Here is a 24,702-nt window from a genome sequence, read left to right on the forward strand (position 1 = left end):
GGCTGTTTCCTCAAGGAAGAAGAGAACTTCTCCTTCCTGTGGCATTTTGTGATTTATCTTGAAAAGATTATTTGGGAGATCATTCCCTGTCAGGGCACTTGAGGAGAGTAACACTTTGTGGTATCCCTGCAGACCCTAGCCAAAAATAGCTTGGCCTCCCTCTTTCTAATGATGTTCGGTTGTATCAATGAACATAAGTCACACGCCACAGAGTTTTGTTCTTAGCCCAGGCACCAAGGGGGTTATTACAACTTTGGAGGAGGTGTTAATCCGTCCCAAAAGTGACGGATATACCACCAGCCGTATTACGAGGCCATTATATCCTATGGAACACGTAATACGGCTGGTGGTAAATCCGTCACTTTACCGTCACTTTTGGGACGGATTAACACCTCCTCCAAAGTTATAACCCCCCATATGTATGTCATGTAAAGTCAACAACTACATTCTCTTGCATTGTCTGCAACAAGGTTTACAACCTGTAATCTTAGGCAGTGGCATTTGATCTAGTCGCTGTTGGAAGCGGAGAAATTTAATTAGTAAAGCACTGAGACCGCTCTAGACCCCGTTGATGAGGATCAGAAAAGCAGGAACTCAAACACACAACTGAGATGGTGCCCTCCAGACTGGCATTTGTATGTTATTCATAAGGTGAGGAACCCCCTGGGAGACAGATCAGAAATCAAATTTTAACTATCATTAACATACTAGCATATTAAACGATACCTTGTCTTCTTCCTCCTCAAGTAGAACATCAGGTATTTCAAAGCATATCCATTGTGTGTGATTTGAAATGTTGCATATGTTGCATTCTCTGTTGTAACTTTGAGGCATTCACATTCTTTGCATTATATTACATAACAAAGTATTTTTGTATCTTTAATTTACAAAGCATCAATATTCGTGTGATACTAATGTGAACACTTTCCTCATCCCTGTATTACCATCAAAGATCCCACCATCATAATTTATGCAAACATTGAAATTCATATTTTTGACAATTTAGGACCTACTGACATCACAATGGTATTCTGTTCCTTGCCCTGAACATTCAGGTGTTCATCCTCTTTGTTAATTTTGGATTATCTTATTCCTTCTTAGTGCAGTGTATGTGGAATGTTATACTGCATATGTTTGTATGTAGTATTACTTAATGGCAAGGTTGTATATACTGATATTCCCATTTGTCTTCATGCACATTGCTCTAAATCATGTCTCCAACAATTACAAAGTTTCTCAACTATCGACTATTTTTAGTTAACTATACATTATTTAAAGTTCTATAAAGGGCATGCATGCACAATAGGGAAGCTAAAGTTTCATTGTTACTGTTCACTAAATTACCAGTTTATAGTTTATTTATAATTATTCATCCTCTAAATCAGCAGTTTTTACCTTGTTCACTTCTGTGAGCCCCCACAGAATGGCCTAAGCCAGTGGTTCTTAATCTGTGGTCCGGGGACCCCTGGGTGTCCGCGACTGTTCAGGAAATTAAATATTAACAGACTAACTAAAGAAGCAAATGTAAAACGTTTTTTGTTTTTTTTTAAAACTTTTTATTTGAACAGAGCTCGGGATACAGCATACATATGTTCACATAACAGATGGACACAGAAATAGTTATGACAGCGACACTTGTTATGAACCGTTTCAAGCCACAATAACCATCAATAGAAGGGACTTTTATGACCTGGCTGTGAGCGTGAAATACACGGTGTGCTTCCCTTTGTTTGAAATTTAACATTTTAAGACATTCTGCAAATTTTCAGGACTTTGAAATTGGTGGCTCAAAATTGTTTGTATCCTCAGATAGTCATGGGAGCAGGTCAAATGCATCAAACCCAATATACTGTAGTATGAACAATGAGGGACCTCAGTTGAATTTAGAAAAGCTCCAACCTTCCCATTAAAGTTAAATGTTTTTTTAAAGTGTTTGTGAAATAAAGAAAATAATTAATAATTTGTGTACTTTTTTGATGATTACTTGTTTTTTTATTTTTGTGTATTGTTTTACGTACCACATCATCAGAAATGCTTAGTCCGGGTTCCCTGGATACCAGTAATGATTCATTGAGTCTCCCCGGGTTGCCGTAATGATTAAGTAGGGGTCACAGAAGTCAAAAGGTTAAGAACCACCAGCCTGAGCAATTTCTACATCAAACTACATAGACCGATACACAAATTATGAAATATTTTTGTTAATTCAAAAACAAAAAGAGAAAAGAGAATTCAAAATTGTATTTTAAAGGGAAGGTTGGAGTACTTCAAACATTTGTTCTTTTTAATATAAAAGACAGTGACCTCGGAAAACTAGCATATCACTTTGTCTTTTTTGCTTCTAATTGATCCTCTCTTTTGGTTGGCACCACTAGTGGTTCATTGAGGCCACCAATCATAGTACTATGGTTTGCTCTACTTGTGCTGCTCCCACAAATCAAACTAAGAATACCAATTTAGTTTTTACCATCCAATTTTGAATTCCTTCAAGTTTACAGTGTTTTTTAAACATTTCAGTTTTCCATTTTGCTTTCTTATATGTTAGAAAATGTAATGATATCAGATTAATAAACAGTTGTGGACCCTCTAAATACGTGCAGATAACACATTAAGTGCATTTGTAAAGAATTAGTAACCCTGCCTTTATCCAAAAACCTGTGGTGGTGGATGAAGAAAGGGTTTATAAGGATAATTCAGAACTGGTAAGGCTGTTGCCAGTAGAGCACCTTGCATACGCTGCCCCTTCAAAAGATGACGATTCTGGCAGGTTCTACTGTGGTGCATGCAGCACATGATATATTGCTCCTTTCCAGATTCCAGTTCTAATGATTGTGGGTTAATGATGATAATTGTGAGGAGGTGATGGAGAAAGAAAGATGCTTTGGAAACCAAGGTTATTGCAAGGACCACTAGACAGAACCAGCAGGATGTACCACAGAAATCAGTCAAAGGTCATTCGGTCCAATGTTATGTAGGGGAAGGGGGAAGAGATGAGACTCCTAAACCACTTGCCCACTTAAAATGGCTTGCAGAGATTGAGTGTGAGGTGAGCTTTGCTTCAAAGTCAAAAGCTTGGCAGACCTTAAGAGTCATCCCTCGTGAAGGTACATCACTGGATGCAGCATTGTTTTGACATCCACTGTGCTGCACAGGATGACCTGCTTCTGTAAGAGGTGATTCTGATGGATACAACTACCTGTGGATTCCTCACCTAATGAATACCCCCCCATTGCGCCAGCACTCGACGGAAATCTTCTTCCTTGCTTCTGCACGTCGACGAGGACGTCACAGTTGCCCATGCGACGCCGTCTGACGTCATACAGGCAATAAGAGGTCCTCGCCGACGTCAGTTCTCTTTTTTCCGTGCCATTCGAAACGGTTATCTTCGAGGGAGCTACTGTTGCTGTTCGACAGTTACAGTGTATTTTTTGGATATATTTTTTCTTTGAGATTACAATGTCACAAAGAAAGTCAGGATTCAAGCCCTGCCGTGAGTGTGGGGGCAGAATTTCGGTAACGGACCCACATTCTGACTGCTTGTGGTGTCTTAGTTCCGATCATGATGTTGACAAGTGCGATTCTTGTCAACATATGAATCCTAAGGCCCTGAAAGAGCGTGAGGCCAAGCTTTTTCTGGCGAAGTCGAAAAAGAAGGAAAAGATACGTCATCGAAAATCCTCGTCACCGAAGTCTCATCGGCGTCATCGGGACTCCCGGCGTCGTCGTGAATCACGGCGCCGGTCGAGTAGGGAGAGGTCTCGGTCGAGGTCACCATCAACTCAACGTCGGAAGACTTGGGAAGTCAGTCCCACTGTCACTCCCCAGCCGTCGACGCCATTGCCTTCTCCAGCTTCACCGACTTCGCCCGTGTCATCGGGCCAACCACCTTCAGTGTTTGAGGTTCCGCAGCCTCAGATGTTTTCTCCGTCTTTGTAGACGTCGAGGTCGGTGTCGCCTTCGAACCAGGCACCCCAGTACCCGGCTTTCCCGGCCCCTGGAGCTGATAGTACCGCATTTTTAAATGCGATGTTTTCCATCTTCCAACAGATGGCTCCAGGTGGTGGACCGGCTGGTCCTTCGGGCCCTTTGGCCTTCAACATGGGTGCTCCGGCTCCGCTTCGACCAGCACCCTTTATGCCCTTTCTCCCCCTGGGGAACGTGGGCTCGGCGCCGGTATCGGCTCCGGTGGCTCCTGAGACTTCGGCTCCGGCGGCTTCGATGTTTCAGCCAGTGACGCCGTCTAGACCTTCTACGACTCCGAGGCATTCTTCACTCCATCCGGTTCCTCGTTCGGCACCGAAGAGGCCTATGGCGTCTGTAGACCCGGCGTCGGACGGATCCGACGATCGGCGTCGTTCTTCGATGTCCTCTGACGCCATGTCGACGCCGAGAATAGAGGAGAGGCTGCACTCGAGGAGGCTTGCTCTCCGCCTCCTTGAAGAGCAGGAGTACCAGAGACAAAACCTGGAGGAAGGAGAGATTGAGGACTCTCGTGAGGGTCTCCATGGACTGGACACTGCTAGTGGCCTAGATACCTCCCCCGAATGGGACTTGTCATCTCCTGGGGAGTACACAGAAGAGGCGGCCACTTTTCATTCTGTTATCAGGAAGGCAGCTGGTTTCCTGGACCTCCCTTTGCCGGTGACTGAAGCCAAGCAGAATTTGTTGACAGAGGTGTTGCACCCTGCCTCTACATCGGCAGAACCATTTTTGCCATTCAATGAAGCGCTACTGGACCCTATAATGGAAGTCTGGAAGAAGCCGGTGTTTTATTCAGCTGTCAATAGATCTGTGGCTAGGAGGTATCGGGTTGCACCGGCTGACCCAGGTTTTCTTACCAGGCATCCAACACCTGAAAGCTTGGTGGTCCAGGCTTCCTGCTCGGCAAGGTCTGCTCCTGGGACTTTTCCAGCTGTGCCCTCGGATAGAGACTCCAAGAAGATGGACATGGCATCCAAAAAGGTGTTCTCTTCATGTAGCATGGCATTGAAGTCCACCAATGCTACATGTATTTTAGGAAGGTACATTTAGGCCCTGATGGACGAGATTGCATCAACGCATACGGAGGTTCCTCAGGGACTATTAAGCCTGGTATTGGACGCTCAGGCAGCTGCAACTCAGGTTATCCAATCTGGGATGGATACAACTGACTCGGTTGCTAGGGCAATGGGCACTGCTGTAGTTACGAGGAGGCAGGCTTGGCTTCGTAACTCAGGATTTTCCTCGGATGTGCAGTAGACCCTACTGGACCTTCCTTTTGATGGGGACAAGCTCTTTGGTGCCAAGGCGGATTCGGTCTTAGAAAGGTTCAAAGAGAGCAGGGTCTTTGGTCTCCAGTGGAACAGGTGTTTCATATCAATCTGTTGGAGTTACGGGCTGTACGTCTGGCTCTCAAGGCATTCCTCCCATCCCTTCGCGGTCAGTCGGTTCGGGTCCTGACGGACAACACTACAGCGATGTGGTATATAAACAAACAGGGAGGGGTAGGGTCGTACCTTCTCTGCAGAGAAGCTCTTCGGCTATGGTCCTGGGCAAAGGACCATCAGATTTGCTTGGTAGCAAATCATCTGGCCAGAGTCTTGAACGTACGTGCGGACAGTCTCAGTCGCCATTTCTCGGCCGATCACCAGTGGCGTCTCCATCCAGATCAAGTCCGGCTAATCTTCCAGATGTGGGGGTTTCCTCGGATAGATCTGTTTGCTACCCGGGAGAACTCGCACTGCCCGTTATTCTGCAGCCTCCAGTATTCGGTACAAGGAGCTTTGGGGGACGCGTTTCAGATAACTTGGTGCGACCAGTTGCTTTACGCGTTTCCTCCCATACCCTTGATTCCTCGAGTGTTGAGGAAAATTCGCCAAGACCGGGCCCAAGTCATCCTAATAGCTCCAGATTGGCCAAGGAGGGTGTGGTACTCGGACCTTCTCCAACTCTCACTGTGCCCTCCGCTCCGTCTCCCTCGCAGGGCAGATCTCCTCTCGCAGTCGCAGGGGCAGGTTTTACACCCCCACCTCCAGAGCCTGCACCTTTATGCCTGGAGATTGAACGGGGCAACCGGAGTTCCTTTTCTCTCCCGCCTGATGTAGTGGATGTTATCTTAGCATCCAGGCGACACTCCACTAAATCTATCTACGCTAATAGGTGGTCTAAATTTGTGGTTTGGTGTGGAGAAAGGCAGATTGATCCCTTATGTGCTCATTTGTCAGATGTCTTATCTTTTGCTTTGTCTTTATCACAGAGGGGTTGTGCAGTAGCTACTGTTAAGGGTTACTTGTCTGCCCTGTCAGCCTTTATTTGTCTTCCAGACCAGCCTTCTTTGTTTAAATCTCCAATAGTGCTTAGATTCTTGAAGGACCTTATGAATAAATTCCCTCCATCTCCTTTTGTTATGCCTCAATGGGATTTGACCTTGGTTTTAACTTTCCTTATGGGGTCCCCTTTTGAGCCTATGCATTCTTGCCCCATAAGATTATTAGTTCTTAAAACGGTTTTCCTGGTTGCAATTACCTCTGCAAGGAGAGTGAGTGAGTTGCAGGCTCTATCTGTAAAACCCCTTATACATCTTTTTATGGGGATAAGGTGGTGTTGAGGACCAAGGCTGCTTTCCTTCCGAAGGTTGTTTCACCCTTTCATTTGGCCCAGACAATTACTCTATCCACGTTTTATCCTCCGCCTCATCCTTCAGAGGAAGAAGAGAGACTCCACCGCTTGGACCCAAAGAGGGCGCTAAGCTTTTATATAGACAGAACAAAGGATTTCAGGCTGGAGGATCAGCTTTTCATCGGATACGTGGGAAAGAGGAGAGGAAAGGCAGTCCACAAGAGAACACTCTCCAGGTGGGTTGTTCTTTGCATTAAAATGTGTTACTCTTTAGCAAAGAAGGAACCCCCTGATGGTATAAGAGCTCATTCCACCAGAGCTAAGTCTGCCTCTTCGGCCTTGGCTAGGGGTCGACATCTGCAAGGCCGCAACTTGGTCATCCCTTCATACTTTTGCGAAGCATTACTGCTTGGACTCTGAGGTCAGAAGGGATGGCCATTTTGCACGGTCGGTGCTGCAGGATTTCTTGGTTTGATCATTTAGGCACCCTCCACCGAGTGCGGTACTGCTTTGGGACTCTATTCATTAGGTGAGGAATCCACAGGTAGTTGTATCCATCAGAAGAACGAGTTACTTACCTTCGGTAACGACTTTTCTGGTGGATACATTAGCAACCTGGGGATTCCGCACGGTCCCACCCGCCTCCCCGTTGCCTGTCTAGTCTAACCAAGTAGTTCTTGAGTGTGCTCCTCTTGGTTTTGAGGACTTATATATATTCTGTACATATGTTCATATTTATATATATATATATTGTTCATATAATTATATATTTGTTTAAAAAAAAAAGGACTGAATTCTCAGAATGATGTGTTTGTTTGGAATATCATTAAATATTTCTATTGTTCTTTCATCTCAATGGCCTATTATTCTCAGGCACGTAAAAAATGTTGGTACTGACGTCGGCACGTCGGCGAGGACTTCTTATTGTCTGTATGACGTCAGACGGCATCGCATGGGCAACTGTGACGTCCTCGTCGACGTGCAGAAACTAGGAAGAAGATTTCCGTTGAGTGCTGGCGCAATGGGGGGTATTCATTAAGTGAGGAATCCACAGGTAGCTAATGTATCCACCAGAAAAGTTGTTACCGAAGGTAAGTAACTCGTTTGTTTTCACTTCTTTTCTGAAGTGCAGGAGCAAAGAAGTGAACAAAAACAGGATGGAGTTCCATGTTCTGGTAGCATAGATTTAAAATGCTTGTTTCTTATTTTTTTAATTTTATTTTATGAACTTGTGTACTTTTTAACTTTGAGTCTCTCAGTGCTTCGTCTTCTCTTTTGTACAGGACTCCCAAGATATTAAACTCATCTGCCTGGTAAAGCAGTGAGTTGGCACAACTGCTTTGCATGTCTTGCAGCAGGTCTCAACAGTGACACAGGGCCTGCAGGGTAGATTTTAGGAAGTGGGTGGCACAGTCAACTCACTTGAATCTCTTGCTGAAACACACACCGGAACATAGAACACCATTCAAAAGATCATAACTGAGTAAGGGAAGTCAGTGAGTTAGGTATATTAGTCATCCATGTGGGAGAGGACCAGGTATTCATAGGTGGCACTGAAGTACATCTTAACTGGGCAGTTTTATTTGCTGCATTATTGATAACGTTTAGCATGTTATATGGGTCTTCTTTGTAGTAAACAGTAGTGCTGCATTTACATTGTTTTTAAGACAGCACGGCTTGCTTTGCAGATAGCTGAATAAGTGGTACATTTATTTGTTGGTGCATGTTTGGTAGAGGGATGACTTATGGGGAAGCCTCTTTTGAGTATTGTGGGTCAAGCCTGAGCGTTAGACATGTTCTTCAATTATGCTGCAGCTGGTTTGATGCAGCTAACTTGCTGCAGAGCTTATGCCTGTAGATGAGTGAGATGTAGGATTGTGTTGCGCATACTTAACTTTCCATCTTACAAGCTGAGCTTAAGGTTTGTATGGTGGGTAGAGCCACGTCTTCCTTGATTGATGGATTTCTTGACACCCGTAAATTAGCATTATTTATGCAGGAAATCTTTCCAAAGAAAAAGTACTCCCACTGATGCTGTGTTTTATGAATGAATGGATAATCATGAGCTGTGCCATTATGATTAAAATGTTCCGCTTTTGAAAATATATTATGTGGTTGTTCTGTAGAAAGATGTGTCCTAAGCAGTGGATCACCTGGTGGCCAAAAAAGAGACTTGAAATAAATACTTGTTACAGTTACAAGCTATTGCAGAGTTTGCAGGGTAGTGGTGTTTTGGTTGTGACAGTGCAATCATAGGAATTTGGTTGAAGGATTTTCTGTTTTTGAAATACCCATGTGGCAACCAGAAGTCCAGGAAATTTGCTTGAGGCAGCTAGTTGTGAAAATGACATTGTCCCACATCCTATAATTGTAGGTGCATAGTTGTTTTGACATGGTGAACTTGCCTTTGGCTGGCCAATGCTGCATCATGTTGTTTTTGGCATTAAGTTTATACTGTGTTGCACTTAACACCTGTAGATGAGTAAGATATTGCTTTGTATTCATAAATGTGTAGTCTAGTTTTTCTTGGTGAGTACTGATCTAATTACAGGATGATAAATCACATCAAGCTGTTGGCCATCAGAAACTCTGGATGCAAATGTCAGCTCCAGTAATAGCACAGTAACACAGAATGAGGCCTCCCATTTAGTAGTGAAAGAGTTATCTTTGCAGTGATTGCCTAATTTATTGTTGAGAATATTGTAGTTCTGAGGAAGGCAAACTGTACAGTTTCAGATCTGTTGAAACATTTCAACCTAATCTAGGTGGGTAGATCGGGCAGTACAATGAGAGTGGAACTTGTGGTTAAATAATGTTATTGAAATTGATCTACAGACAAGGAGAGAATCAATCATTCATGCTCCAGCGAAACTGAGCCTTGAGAGGATGGTTCAGGAGCAGTATTTGTGGGTACTGAAATGCAAATAGGGCAGGCTCTTCAGTTTTGAAAATGTCTAGTTAATTTTATTTGTCCAAATTCACTTTTGTTGAAATGTATAATGTGGTGTTTTGTGCAATATGTTATGAATGTTTCTAACCCATCAAATTATTGGTTGAGATCTTGTAAGGTTGTATGTGCTACATTAACATAATGATGTTTTAATATTCTTTCAAAAATAAATGGAATGTTTGTTAACATGCATCTGTAACAATGTATGGCAGTTTTAACACAGTTTGTAAGTTGTAGGAACCTGAAGAAGCATAAGCATCTGGGAGGAATCTTAGTTATTTTTTTCCTGTCTTTTGGTATTTTCTTCAATGCACTTATACATGTTCTCAGAATAACAGTTTTCAATTCACTAACTTAGTAATGTACAGCTATTTATTATTAAACCGTTACGAAACATATAGACTGTTTTAAATCATGCTTACTCATACAGTGCTTCCCTTTGGTCACTGTATCGTTGTTGCAGTGTCTGAAAATGTACTTCCTCCTTTTGCTACGGGAATGTTTTAGAAGACACTACAACCAACAGCTAGTACGATCTGGGAATTCAAATCCTTCTGTTCAGCGTGATGGTGAACAACTTGTACCTTTGATCCACCAACTTGACCATAGTATAAAAATAATATTTTTTAATGAAATCTTTCTATATTTTATTGCTCGTTTGGGAAACTCACACTATATCTTCCCTTTTATTCCAACAGATAAGTTCTACTATGAACAGAAAAGTGAATCATTTGGAGTTTGTAAAATGTGCTAAGAGAAACCTGCAAATTGGAACTAAATTTGAAAAAGCAAAACTACAGTTTTTTCAGGAGTCTAAGATGGGAACAAACTGTAGAACTTTGGTGTCGTCAGGAAATAACAGAGAACTAGATGGAGGGGAAACCTCTCAAGTTGAAAACAGCTTCAACAAGCAGATCTATTCCAGTACACATCAGAGGAAGCGCAAAGTAGAGATCTCTGAGAACAATACAGAAAATGAAACTGACCACTTTGTGAAGCTTCTTCCATATCAACCTGATACAGAGCAAAAGAAAGCCCGCTATTCATGCACTGAATGCATGCAAACCTTCAGTGCAAAGACAAGTGTTACTAGGCACCGAAGAACACATACAGGAGAGAGACCATTTCAGTGCACTGAATGTGAGAAAAAGTTCATTCAGAATGGTGACCTTATTCGACACCAGAGGTCTCATTCTGGAGAAAGGCCCTATACTTGTGCTGAATGTGACAAAAGCTTTGGTCAAAGGGGGCATCTTAGAAATCACCAGAGAATTCACAATAAAAACAAGAACTTGAGAATGTTAAACATAAGACAAGGTACTGCAACTAAGGATCAACAAGAGTATTTATGCACTGAACATGAGAACAACGTCAGTGAACAAATATATGTTAATGATCATCAGAAATACCACACCAGAGAAAAAACACATTTGAGTTCTGAATGTGAAAAAGCATTCAGATGGAAAGATGATGTGATTACACACTGCATTACAACCAGTGGAGATTTAACTAGCCAATGCAGAGAAAACAATGAAAATTTTGTTCAAAACATGAATCTTCTGCTAAAACAAAAAATGCTTGGGGAAGAGAGGACCGGGAAAACGCACACAATTATGGTTAAGCTTATAGAGGTAACAATCATCAATGACTATTTTGTCCAGCGGATTGTAGATTCAGAAGATCAGAATGGGCAGAAGGAATCATCAACAAGAACATTGCAGAACAAAATATTGAGATAGCTCAGATTTTCTGTACTGCTGGTAGTTCATCGAATTGCTTTCAGATTCATGTTAGTTATTAGAGGATGTCATAATCCGAGAAGATTTATTGCCTTAATACAACTTTCAAGAAATGCATTTGCACTTAATATGATAAACTAATGTCAAACTCTGTTCAAACATGCCTTGCTTTCAGGTCCCCAAAAAGCTTAACAGAAATTAAAAAAGGTTTCACATTGAAACTATTACTGCAGGCATGGAGGAGAATAATTGCTGCATAAAACTATGCAAGTAACGCAAAAATTACTTATGAAACATTGCTTAACTTGAGTGATTTAGTGAGAGAATGAGTGATAGCAAGTATAAATGTAGAACACTGCATACAACACTTTAAAATGTTTTATTTGTTTTATGTTTGATTTGCAGGAAATGAATTGCACTATTTGAGATGTTAATCTAATCATACAGGGTCAATAGCATGTGTACCAAATATTAAACACTTGCACTGAAATTGTTCTCTTTAATCATTGTCTAGTGTTTTTTCCTTGCTTTTGATGCTGTCTAATGCCAAAGCTGTATTGTCTTATGTTAGTCCCTTAATTATAATCCAACTATGCTTTTTATGTAGAAGGCAATAAAAAGATCTTCGGTTTAACAGCACTGTGAATTACAGCTGTTACTGTAACTCAAGACGGTGGTACTGATTTTATCAGCATCTGACATATACATATAAGACTTGCCAGCTTTGCTGGGGTTGTGGCGTAACTGCAAGTGATGCTGACTTTGGAGCTGGGGAACCAAGTTCCATCATCGGCTCAACATCCTGTGATTCTGGGCAAATCACCTAATCTCCAGTGCCTACTGGAAAACAAATCTGTCCTTGTGTAATGTAACTGGTGCTCATGTAAAGCTCTCTAATACCTTTGTGTCGAGTTTGCGCTATATAAAACTGCAAAGAAAAAAAAACGTTTAAATCTGTCTTCCTAATGGTGGTGTGATCTCCACAATAAGAGCTTAACTCACACAGCTTTATTACACACAGAAGTACTTATTTCTGCTCAGTGGTCTACTTTGTCCCAAAACACCCTTTCCATTTTATTTGCTGGCACCTAGGATAGTTGTTGACTTTGAATGTGGCTTTCATCATTAACTCAATTCCACTTTCTGAATGAACCATGAAATTCTTGCGTCATAGGTAAAAACATCAAACATATTGTATTAATTGAAAATAGTCAGTCAGCCTTCAAGCACCGCCTTGACGACGTTTCAACCCAAAAGAAGGGATGACCTCATCTCATCTGGACCTAATATATTATCGAGAACATCTAAAACCATGAACAATAAAACCATGTTATTGATGAGTTAAAAGTGGTTGGGGTTAAATAGATACAAAAATAAGTGTGTGAAACTACCTTCCATCCAAACATTAAGAAAAGAGGATGCCAAGGATAATGCAGCCTCGTGAAGAAATTAAACAAGTTACTCTAGTATTGGAACTTTCATAGATTGGCGTGCTTGAATGATTTCCCATCGTCAAGATGGTAGTCCTGGGTACATTAAAACAGCAGTGCAATGATAGGTATAGAGCCTAAATGCCCTAGGCCTTTAAATTTAATGACCTATCAGGGTCATTACTTACAAAATGACTAAACGTAATGCTTAAGGCTCCAGTCCCTCTTATTTTCTACTGCATGTCGTGCAAGGGAGTCTCTAGTGATCTCTGCTCAGCCTTACCACACTTAGACCCATACTTATACTTATTTTAGCACCGCATTTGTGGTGCTTTTTGACGCAAAAGCGGTGCAAACTTACAAAATACAATTGTATTTTGTAAGTTTGCACTGCTTTTGCGTCAAAAAATGATGCAAATGCAGCGCTAAAAAAGAATAGATATGGGCCTTATTCTACAGGGAAATTGGGAGCTATACCTCTTAAAATATAAACAGAGGTATTCTCCTGTATATCTGTGTTTATTCTGCCTTAACTTCTGACTCCATAATGTCAGAAAATGCAGAGTCTGTGCTACCTGTAGAAAGAAGAGTCTTTTGTCTGATTATCTTCATCAGGAATGTATTTACTGCCTCCATCAATTATCTGTAGTTAAGGATGGTAAGATTTGTAGGACTTTTCTACAAATACTTTAAAAGACAATGAGAGGAGGCTTCCATTGTTGCTCCAAAAGCACAAGAACAGGAAGGAGCCTGTATATGACAGCGACAGTGAGGAGTCCTCATCCGCCTCTAGAAAGTCTCACAAGACAGAGTGAGTCTCGGCCTATTCAAAATCATCTCGGGAGCCACCTCAAAAGTCTTCAAGAAAGTCCTCCAAAGATCCTCACAGAGGACATAGCCCTTCCTGATCACCACATAAAGGGGTGCCTTCTCCATAGCAAAAGGAGACAAAAATATCCACTTTCTCCTCAAAATTCCATTCAGAGACATTGCCCGAAACTCAAACACCTCCATCACAGGTCAGGCACTCTTTTAAGAAAATGCATCCACACCGTCGATGAACAGTTCACCATTGATGAGATAAATCATCTCCATCGTCGAAAAGAATATTGTCATCATCGTTGATGACAGACATTCACTGCGGTGCTGACAACTAAAGTCACTACCACTTCTACATGTACAGCAGCGTCTACAGTCTTGACGACAATTTCGTCACTGAGTCAAACTCCTAGACCATCGACACTGAAAATAACATCCATCTTGTTGACGACATCTACAACAGTACTTCAGTCGATGACAGCACTCCTGTCACTGGAAACAACTTCACTTCTGTCGACGGCAAAACCTTCATCAGTGTCGACAAGCAAGCCTCCATCTACTACAACCTCCTAGATGGCAGGAAAAAATTCTGAAAAACAGAAACAAGAAAAATCTAAGCATCTAACCCCTTCTCAAACTTCTCCAAGCAAGGTGTTGTCATTACTACCGGCACATCTCTTGGAAGAAGATGATGAGGGTCCCTTCGTGTGGCTCACAGCCCATCCGAGTTATATGTCAAGTGTCTGGAAGAGGACTATGATGAGTGAGAATATTATGAACAAGACTATTACGCCCCTCAAGAGCAATGTCATCAACAATACCAAGAAGAGGTAGTATGTCTTCCTTCTTCTTTGATGTCAGATCTCTAGTTTATACTGTCTGACTACAGAAGGCACTTTCCAAAATTATTACCTAACACTGCTCACACCTCACTGCTGACAAAACCTCCATAGATGTAGCTGTTCTCTCCACAGGCTTCGACACCACTACTGATAAATGCTTCACCAAGACACTCTCTACAGACAGCTCTTCTCCAAGATCCTGCGTCTTCTGATGATGACAGGGAGGAAGTTGAACTTTGGGAGGCTCACACTGAATGGGAGAACTATTGATTACCGACATCATCATCTCCATCACCAAACCCTGTAGATTCTCCTCCGGAAGACTTTTGGGGGAATTCCATAATTTGCTGGAGAGAGCAGCAAGACATTTTGAACTGACTCTGCCAACAAAACAAATGGACTCTTTCCTATATGACTTGAGGGAGCCATTTCACAAAAGTGTCAGGGCTGTGTCCATTATCGATTATTCATGGGAAGAGGGCATCAAAGTAATGAAGAACCCTGCTACTGTTGCCGCACTACTACAGCTCCTAGATTAAAAAAATATTAGGCTCCAGGGGATGCTCCTTTATGCTTAATTGGACATCCCAAACTAGATCCGGTGATCACACAGGCAGTGCAGATCAAGAACCCATCAGCACCCATCTCGGTGCCTCTGGACAAGGAAGGTAGGAGGCTTGTCAACCTAGGCAAGAGGTTTTTATCTATGTCAGCACTTACCGTAAGAGCAGCAAACTCTTCGGTTGTCATCAGGCGATACGGTCACCAAATGTCGTCCAATGTCGCACCATTTCTAGACAAGCTTTCTGAAAATGCTAAGACGGATGCTAGACAGATCCTGCAGGAGGGTGATTATCCATTGGCAGAAGTTATTGATTGCGCAGTGGAAATTGCTATGCCTGCTTTTCGGCAGCTGTCAGGGGTGGCAGTGTTAAGGAGACAAGGCTGGCTTAAAGCTACCTCTTTTAGACCGGAGGTCCAGAATAAAATCCTGGATGCCTCATAAACCATGAAGACAAGTCATTGGGGACTCTGCAATAATGAAAAGTGCTCTTTCAGGGTGCTTGAGAAGGTCCTCCATCATACAGGGGTGCCTATCAGCAGTACAATTACCCCTCTTACACCTCCACCTCACACCAGATTTTTCCCAATATCAGTAGCGACAACTGCCACAAGCTGCCTATAATAGACCCCAACCAACGGGAAAATCTGGATGCCAGGGAAGGGACACAGGTGGCGGTCAGTGACCAATTACAGGCTTCAGCTACGCCCCCTCTTTCTCCATCAGGCCTAGGCAAAACATATCCAATAATTTTCAACGTTGGCAAGAAATTACAACAGATCAATAGGTTTTGGACCTGGTTTAATTCAGCCATACGTTAGAGTTAATCCAAGCACTGCCTCCAACTTGCCTCAGCCTTCAGTCCCAAAACATCTGTGACTTCTCAAGTTGGAGGTCAAAATCATGCTAAAAAAGGGGCTATTGAGAGAGTCCCTACAGCACAAAAAGGAAAAGGTTTCTATTCCTGTTTCTTCTTGGGTCACAAAAAAGTAAAGGGAATGGCAACCAATTCTGGACCTGAGAAATCTCAACGTCTATCTCAGAAAACAATCTTCTCACATGGTAACCCTGCAGGACATACTCCGACTTATCAAGGGGACTATATGGCAATGCTCGATCTCCAAGACTCATATTTCCATGTCCCAATTCACTCAAAGCACAGGAAATATTTGTGATTTACAGCAGCTGGCAGCCATTTACAATTCAAGGTACTTCCCTTTAGCTTAAAATCCGCCCTTCGCATCTTCACAGAATGCTTGGCACCAGTGGTGGCTTTCCTGAGACGACATGGACATTAAGTGTTTCCTTACCTTGGCTCGCCAAGGCACCTTCCAGGCAGTCAACTAGGGACTCAACAACAGCCTACTTACGCCTATTCACTTCATAGAGCTGGGTCTCACTCTCAACCATCACAAAAGCAGATTCTTAGGTGGAAGGATCGACTCCACACTCTGCAAGGCTTACCCCACACCAAAGAGGCTGTCAAAGTTAATCACTCTAGAAAAATCTATACAAATAAAGTAACTTTCCATTCACCTCTACAAATCCCTATTAGGGATGATGTCATCCTGCATTCCACTAGCTCCATTCCGCTACTTGTGAATGCGCCAACTTCAAGAGGAATTGAGCAACTAATGGATCCAGGTTGCAGGATCTTTCAACAACCTCAAGCTCACACCGGGCATGATTAGTGCCCTATCTTGTGGACGAGGCAAGAACACCTCTCAATTGGCCTGACTTTTCTGCCTCCTCCTCCTCCTTTAGTCATCCTAACCGATGCTTCCCTAGAGCGATGAGGAGTCTACCCACAAGACCTTCAAGTCCGCAGAACATTCTAGCTCTCTCAACTTCATTTGCCCATCAGTGTACTAGAACTAAAGGCTGTGCATCTCACTTTAAATGCATTCCTACCCAGAAACCTGCAAATCGTCAGTGCTTATCTGCACTACATCAACAAACAGGGTGGCACAAGATCTCACCTACTATCCTTAGAAGCATAACAAATTGAGGAATTGGCTATCCGCTGCAAAGTGTTATTACAAGCAGAACATGTTCCCCAAAATCAGAATGCTATGGCAGACCCACTCAGTAGACTGAAGACCTCTTGTCACGAGTGGGAGCTTAACCAGGGGATCCTGGACATTATCTTTCTCCAGTGGGGCAAACCAAATCTGGACCTCCTCACGGCCTGCTCCCCCCCCCCCCCCACCCAGAAATGGCAGATTTTCACAATCTGGCATCCTCATCTGGGGTCGTGGGGAAATGCATTCTTGATCGCATGGTCTGGAATATCCGCCTACACCTTTCCCCTGTTTCCTCTTCTCAAGAAGGCCATCAGGAAGATCAAGAATGAGCCATGCAAGATGATTCCTCATAGCTCCAAAGTGACCACGTCAACATTGGTTCACAGAAATACTTCTCATCTCACAGCGTCACAGTCAGCTAACTCCAGTCCCATCTTTGCTGACAGGGAGCCAGGGACAAGTTCTGCATCCCAACCCCAAGTCTCTTCGTTTATCAGCCTGGCTCCTGAGTTCCACGAATATGGTTATCTAAACATTTAAGCAGACTTCAGAGACATCCTAGCCAAAGCCTGTGCAGACAGCACTAATAAAACCTACTGCCTTAAGAGGAAAAGATGTTATATATGGTGCCAAGGTGCTAATGTTCATCCTATTTCTTCTTCACTCGGAGATTCTTCCCTACCCTCTAAACCTAGCTAGTTCAGGGCTGGGTCAGGCCTCCGTTAAAGTCCATTTAGCTGCAATTTCCTGCTTTCGGCGATCCTCCAAAACAACATTTCTGTTGTGTTGTCTTCTAGGGTCATTAAACAATTCCTCAAACTGTATTTAGGGCATTCCCACCAGCTAAACCTCCTTCTCTGCTTTGGCAGCTCAATACTGTACTTTCACAGTTAATGAAGCATCCGTTCTACCCCATCCATAAAGCGAATATAAATTTTCTCTCATGGAAGGTAGCTCTCCTCTTAGCTTTAGCATCGGCAAGAAGAGTCAGCAAGAATTCATTATTCCGGAACCTTTCCTACCGTTCCTGGACGATTGAGTTATTCTCCACACAAACCCTAAATTCATTCCTAAAGTCCCATCAGACTTTCACCTTAATCAATCTGTAGATCTCAAGTCCTTTTTTCAGATCATCACACACCAGCATGAAAGGTACTTTACTCTGGACATCAAAAGGTGCTCAAAAGCTATATTTGAATAGAACTAGAAGCTTCCGCAAATCTAATCAACTCTTTGGAAGTTACAGCGCCCCGAGCAAAGGATTTCCTCTATAAAAATAAAGCATCTCCAGATGGATATCCTGCACCGTTCAATACTGTCACCAGAAGGCCTGCAGACCATTGAGCTCAACTATAAGTGCCCACTCGACGAGGTCTGTCTACTTCCATGGCATTGTTCGTTGACGTGTCACTCCCAGATATATGCCGAATAGCAACCTGAAAAAACAGGCACACCATTCCACATCCCTAGTGCTTGGACTCAGCAGTTCTTGATGCAGCAGTGAGACAAGCCGTTTTTCTTTTTTTAATGAAGGTGAGCAGTTGTTTTCTTCCCACCATCCTTTTACTTGCTACACACATTTTACTTGTTATATATTTGTATACATATATATTCACTGAAAAAAACAGAGGTTTCAGGGATGTTATAGGTAGGTTCTGAATTTATAAATCAAGAGTAATTCAACCGTTATCGTTATGGTTAACTCAAGTAACTATAACTTGTGCCACGGCCATGCACAGTTTTCTTATCATTAATAATTTTATTGCAAGTGTTGCAGTAATATCAGTGATGCCATAAAAAATGATATAATATGTGGAGTAACTAGCTGTGCATGGAGAAGGCACAAGTTATAGTTACCTTAGGTCGTGAGTTATAGTTACTTCAGTTAAATATAACTGCTGAATTTCTCTGTTTTTGTGTGAGTAAATTCAGAACCTAACTATAACGTCCCTGTAATCTTTATTTTTTTCTGTGAATTTCTATGGTGTTTTATTATGCACAGACGTACATATAACCTGCAGCGCATGCAGCCTTCGGCAGGGGTTGGCTGCAGGGCCTGGCCAACCCACCTGTATGCACCCAAACCCAACCTGCACACCTCCAAAGACATGCACAACATAAGGTTGAATGTAGTAGTGTTTTTTTATTCAAATTGTTCTCTAGATCCTCGGATTCACCAGTCAGTTGTGCAATTTTGTCCCCTCTATGTGTCTGGGTTGGGATGGGTGGGTTGTGATAGTGGGGTATATGTGAAGTGGTGGAGTGATGGGGGTGAGGATAGGAGTTTGTGATGGCATGCAGGTAGGGTGGGGGATATAGTAGTAAAGATTTGACTTACAAGAGTCCAGTCCTCCTGCTACTCCTGCGAGGCCCTCAGGATGCATGATCACCAAGACTTGCTCATCTCATGTTGTTAGTTGTGGGGGAGGAGATGGGGGTCCACCGCCAGTCCTCTGGTGTCTTGCAACCACGGAACGCACCTTCCCCCGTAGGTCGTTCCACCTCTTCCTGATGTCATCCCTTGTTCTGGGGTGCTGTTCCACGGCGTTGACCCGGTCCACGACTCTCCACCATAGCTCCATCTTTCTTGCAATGGACGTCTGCTGCACCTGTGATCCAAATAGCTGTGGCTCTACCCGGATGATTTCCTCCACCATGACCCTTTGCTCCTCCTCTGAAAACCTGGGGTGTCTTTGGGGTGCCATGGATGTGGTGTGAGTGGTATGTTTGGGGATGTGTGGGGTGATGTGTTGTGCGTGCTGTGAGGTGCGTGGATGGTGTATGGGTGATGGTGTTCTGTGGCTCAAATTGAGTGAGTGCTCCTGGCTTGTCTCTCTCTCACTTGCCAAAATCTTTGGGTCGTAAAGGGTTGTGGGTAGTGTGGGTGTGTTTTATATTGGTGTGGTGTGTGTATGTGTGTCAGGTGTATGTAGTTTTGTTAGTGTGTGTGTATTTTGAGCGTGGCAGTCTGTACCGCCAATGGTTTACCGTGGTTGAAAGACCGCCTCGGTGATTCGTGGGTCCTGATACTGTGGGTGTATTTCTGTTGCCGTAACTGTGTGGGTTTTGGTACCGGCACTTTATCACTGACCTTTGGCTAGCGGAGTTGTGTGTGTGTGTGTCTGTAGAGTGGCGGATTTCTCTGTGTGGGTCATAATACCCGTAGCGGAATACCGCTGCAGTCACTGTTTGTTGGCGGCTGTCAGCACAACGGTAGGCGGCATTTACCGCCAAGGTTGTAATGAGGGCCTATGTGTTTTCACTGCTCTTTAGTCTAATTCAAGCATGTGAATCTATGAACATTCTGATACTGGAGTAAGAAAATAAGTTACTTATCTGTAACTGTAGATTTCCAGTATTGGAATCTTTAATAGATTCACATGCGACCCACCCTCTTCCCATGAGAAGCTCATCGTATGTTGCCCAGCTTGTATTTACGTAGGTACAATCATGCTCTGAAATATGAGAAACAAGAGCTCCTCACAGGAGTGTTCTACAATTGTGGTGCAACCTGATTGGTTAGGTCATAAGTTTACATTTTGTTAAGTAATGACTCTGATATGTTACTAAATTTAAAGGCCCAAGGCCTTTAGGGTCTTTACCTATCATTGCATTGTTTTTCTTAAGGTACTAAGGGTTCGATGGCATATGTCGCTGCAGATACACATGTTTAGCACAGTCCGCTGCCTGGTGTTGGGCTCGGAGTATTACAAGTTGTTTTTCTTCGAAGAAGTCTTTTTTGGTCACGGGACCGAAGGACTCCTCCCTCTTCGGCTCCATTGCGCATGGGCGTCGACTCCATCTTAGATTGTTTTTTTCCGCTGTCGGGTTCGGACGTATTCCTTTTCGCTCCGTGTTTCGGTTCGGAAAGTTAGTCAGAATCTCGGAAGAAAGCGTCGGTATTGTTCCGTTCGGTATCGGGATAGTTAGGTACATCGACACCGATCATCGGAAGACTTTGGGGTAGCTTCGATTCCCCCATCGGGGCCTGGTCGGCCCGACCGCGTGCGACATCGAAGCCGATGGAACGGACCCCGTTTCGTTTCTGCCCAAAATGTCACAGTAAGTATCCTTATACAGATCAGCACTTGGTCTGTAACTTGTGCTTGTCCCCCGAGCACAAGGAGGATACCTGTGAAGCCTGTCGAGCCTTCCGGTCCAGAAAAACACTCCGGGACCGAAGAGCCAGGCGTCTACAAATGGCGTCCACGCCAACAAAACAACGTTTCGACGACGAAGAGGAAACTTTCTCGGTTCCGGAATCAGAATCCGGAGACTCCGACGTCGAACAACTGCAACAAACAGTGAGTAAGACGTCGAAAATTAAAACCATCGAGAAGACAAAAGCCCAGGGGACGCCACTGCCAACAGGCCATGGCTCGACCCATAAGACCGGCGACCCGTCGAAGGCGCCGAAAAAGGGCACGCCCATAGCGAAGACACCCGACTCCGGTCGAGGGACCGCCATGGAGCAACCTCGGAGCCGAGATAGCGGCTCCGAGAGGCAAAAACAAGATGCCGGCACCGAAAAACCTCGGCACCGAGACACACTGCCGAAATCCACAAAAATTCTGTCGGTGCCGAAGCCGAAAAAAGATTCTCTCTCGGCGCCGAAAAGTTCCACACCTTCATCCTACACAGAGGAACAAGGAATAAGTGGCCAGATGCACAGATTTGGACAAGAGCTCTAAAGTGTAGAATCAGACTACACACAAAAGAGACTGTACATCCAGCAAGACACAGGGAAGATATCAACCCTTCCCCCAATAATAAGGAAAAGAAGGATCGGACTTCTTAAGGATGACGCACAACCACAAGCCAAAGTGGTTAAAAAAGTCACGCCTCCGCCCTCTCCACCACAACAGGCATCGCCGGCAAAAACACCGCCACAAATGCACTCACCAGCGCAAACTACCATAAGTCAAGATAATCAGGATCAAGACGCTTGGGACCTATATGACACCCCAGTGCCGGACAATGATCCCGATTCATACCCCACAAAGCCGTCCCCGCCAGAGGACAGTACCTCATACTCGCAACTGGTGGCTCGGGCTGCAGAATTCCACAATGTACAACTGCATTCCGATCCTATAGAGGATGATTTTTTATTTAACACCCTCTCGGCTACACATAGCCAATATCAATGTCTTCCAATGCTACCAGGGATGTTACGGCACGCAAAACAAATTTTTGAAGAGCCCGTAAAATCAAGAGCCATCACCCCAAGGGTGGATAAGAAATACAAACCACCACCCACAGACCCAGTGTTTATTACTTCGCAATTACCACCTGACTCCGTAGTAGTAGGGGCAGCTCGCAAGAGAGCAAATTCCCATACATCTGGCGACGCCCCACCTCCGGACAAAGAAAGCAGAAAATTTGATGCGGCAGGAAAAAGAGTAGCATCACAGGCAGCCAACCAGTGGCGCATCGCAAATTCTCAAGCGCTGCTGGCCAGATACGACCGCGCACACTGGGATGAGATGCAACTTCTCGTAGACCATCTTCCCCAGGAATACCAAAAAAGGGCGCAGCAAATAGTTGAAGAGGGACAAACAATCTCAAACAATCAAATCCGCTCTTCACTGGACGCAGCCGATACTGCAGCGAGAACGGTCAACACTGCTGTCACCATAAGGAGACACGCTTGGCTCCGCACTTCAGGCTTCAAACCTGAAATCCAGCAGGCTGTCCTTAATATGCCCTTCAACGAGAAACAACTTTTTGGTCCTGAAGTGGACACAGCCATTGAAAAACTTAAAAAGGACACAGACACGGCCAAAGCCATGGGCGCACTCTACTCCCCGCAGAGCAGAGGCTCTTTTAGAAAAACTCCATTTAGAGGCGGGTTTCGTGGCCAACCCACAGACACCACCAGCCAACAAACAAGAACCACACCATATCAGGGTTCATTCCAAAGGGGAGGTTTCAGGGGATATAGAGGGGGTCAATTCCCAAGGAGTAGGGGAAGATTCCAAACTCCAAAAACACCTCCACCTAAACAGTGACTTTCAAGTCACACAACCCCTTCACTCAACACCAGTGGGGGGAAGACTAAGCCAATTCTACCAATCTTGGCAGCAGATTACAACAGACAATTGGGTATTAGCAATAATCCAACATGGCTATTGCATAGAATTCCACAAATTCCCACCAAACATCCCTCCAAAAACACGCAAAATGTCACCACAACATTTAGAACTTTTAGGACTAGAAGTTCAAGCACTACTGCAAAAGGATGCAATAGAGTTAGTACCAGTACAACAAAAAAACACAGGAGTTTACTCCCTGTACTTTCTAATTCCAAAAAAAGACAAAACATTAAGGCCAATATTAGATCTCAGGACACTAAATACCTACATCATATCGGACCACTTTCACATGGTCACACTACAAGACATCATTCCACTGCTCAAACAGCAAGATTACATGACCACATTAGACCTAAAAGATGCGTACTTTCATATACCGATACACCCTTCTCACAGAAAGTACCTAAGGTTCGTATTCAAAGGAATACATTACCAATTCAAGGTGTTGCCATTCGGAATAACAACTGCACCAAGAGTATTCACAAAATGTATAGCAGTAGTAGCAGCACATATCAGGAGACAACAGATACATGTGTTTCCTTACCTAGACGATTGGCTAATCAAGACCAACACAGTAAAAAAGTGCACAAACGACACCACATATGTCATACAAACCCTTCACAAACTGGGTTTCTCCATCAACTATACAAAGTCACACCTCGAACCGTGTCAGACACAACAATATCTAGGAGCAACCATCAACACATCAAAAGGAATTGCCACTCCAAGTCCACAAAGAGTGCAAGCATTCCACAAGGTAATAAGTGCTATGTTTCCAAACCAAAGGATACAAGCAAAATTTGTGCTAAAACTTCTAGGCATGATGTCATCATGCATAGCCATTGTCCCAAACGCAAGACTACACATGCGACCCTTACAACAGTGCCTAGCATCACAATGGTCACAGGCACAGGGTCAACTTCAAGATCTGGTGTTGGTAGACCGCCAAACATACCTCTCGCTTCTATGGTGGAACAACAACAATTTAAACAAAGGGCGGACATTTCAGGACCCAGTGCCTCAATACGTTATAACAACAGATGCTTCCATGACAGGGTGGGGAGCACACCTCAATCACCACAGCATTCAAGGACAATGGGATGTACACCAAACAAAATTTCATATAAATTACCTAGAACTGTTAGCAGTATTTCTAGCGTTAAAAGCCTTTCAACCCATAATAACACACAAATACATTCTTGTCAAAACAGACAACATGACAACAATGTATTATTTAAACAAACAAGGAGGAACACACTCAACACAATTGTGTCTCCTAACACAAAAAATATGGCAGTGGGCGATTCACAACCACATTCGCCTAATAGCACAATTTATTCCAGGGATCCAAAACCAACTAGCAGACAACCTTTCGCGAGACCACCAACAAGTCCACGAATGGGAAATTCACCCCCAAGTTCTGAACAAGTACTTTCAAATTTGGGGAACACCCCAGATAGATTTGTTCGCAACAAAAGAAAACGCAAAATGCCAAAACTTTGCATCCAGGTACCCACACCGCGAATCACAAGGCAATGCTCTATGGATGAGTTGGTCAGGGATATTTGCATACGCTTTTCCCCCTCTCCCTCTCCTTCCATATCTAGTAAACAAATTGAGTCAAAACCAACTCAAACTCATACTGATAGC

At 43.6% G+C, this 24,702-nt stretch overlaps 1 protein-coding gene across 1 annotated transcript in view; it reads left to right on the forward strand.

The window, feature by feature from the left end:
- Positions 1–11,786, forward strand: part of LOC138296268 (zinc finger protein 510-like) — a 111,093-nt gene extending 99,307 nt beyond the window's left edge. Inside the window, exon 2 of the mRNA XM_069235224.1 lies at positions 10,243–11,786. Within this exon, the coding sequence (XP_069091325.1) occupies positions 10,255–11,283 (1,029 nt within the window). The 5' untranslated portion in view covers positions 10,243–10,254 and the 3' untranslated portion in view covers positions 11,284–11,786. The remainder of the gene's footprint in view (positions 1–10,242) is intronic.
- Positions 11,787–24,702: the final 12,916 nt, after the last annotated feature.

Source organism: Pleurodeles waltl, chromosome 5 (genome assembly GCF_031143425.1).
Source record: "Pleurodeles waltl isolate 20211129_DDA chromosome 5, aPleWal1.hap1.20221129, whole genome shotgun sequence".
Classification (NCBI taxonomy): domain Eukaryota; kingdom Metazoa; phylum Chordata; class Amphibia; order Caudata; family Salamandridae; genus Pleurodeles; species Pleurodeles waltl.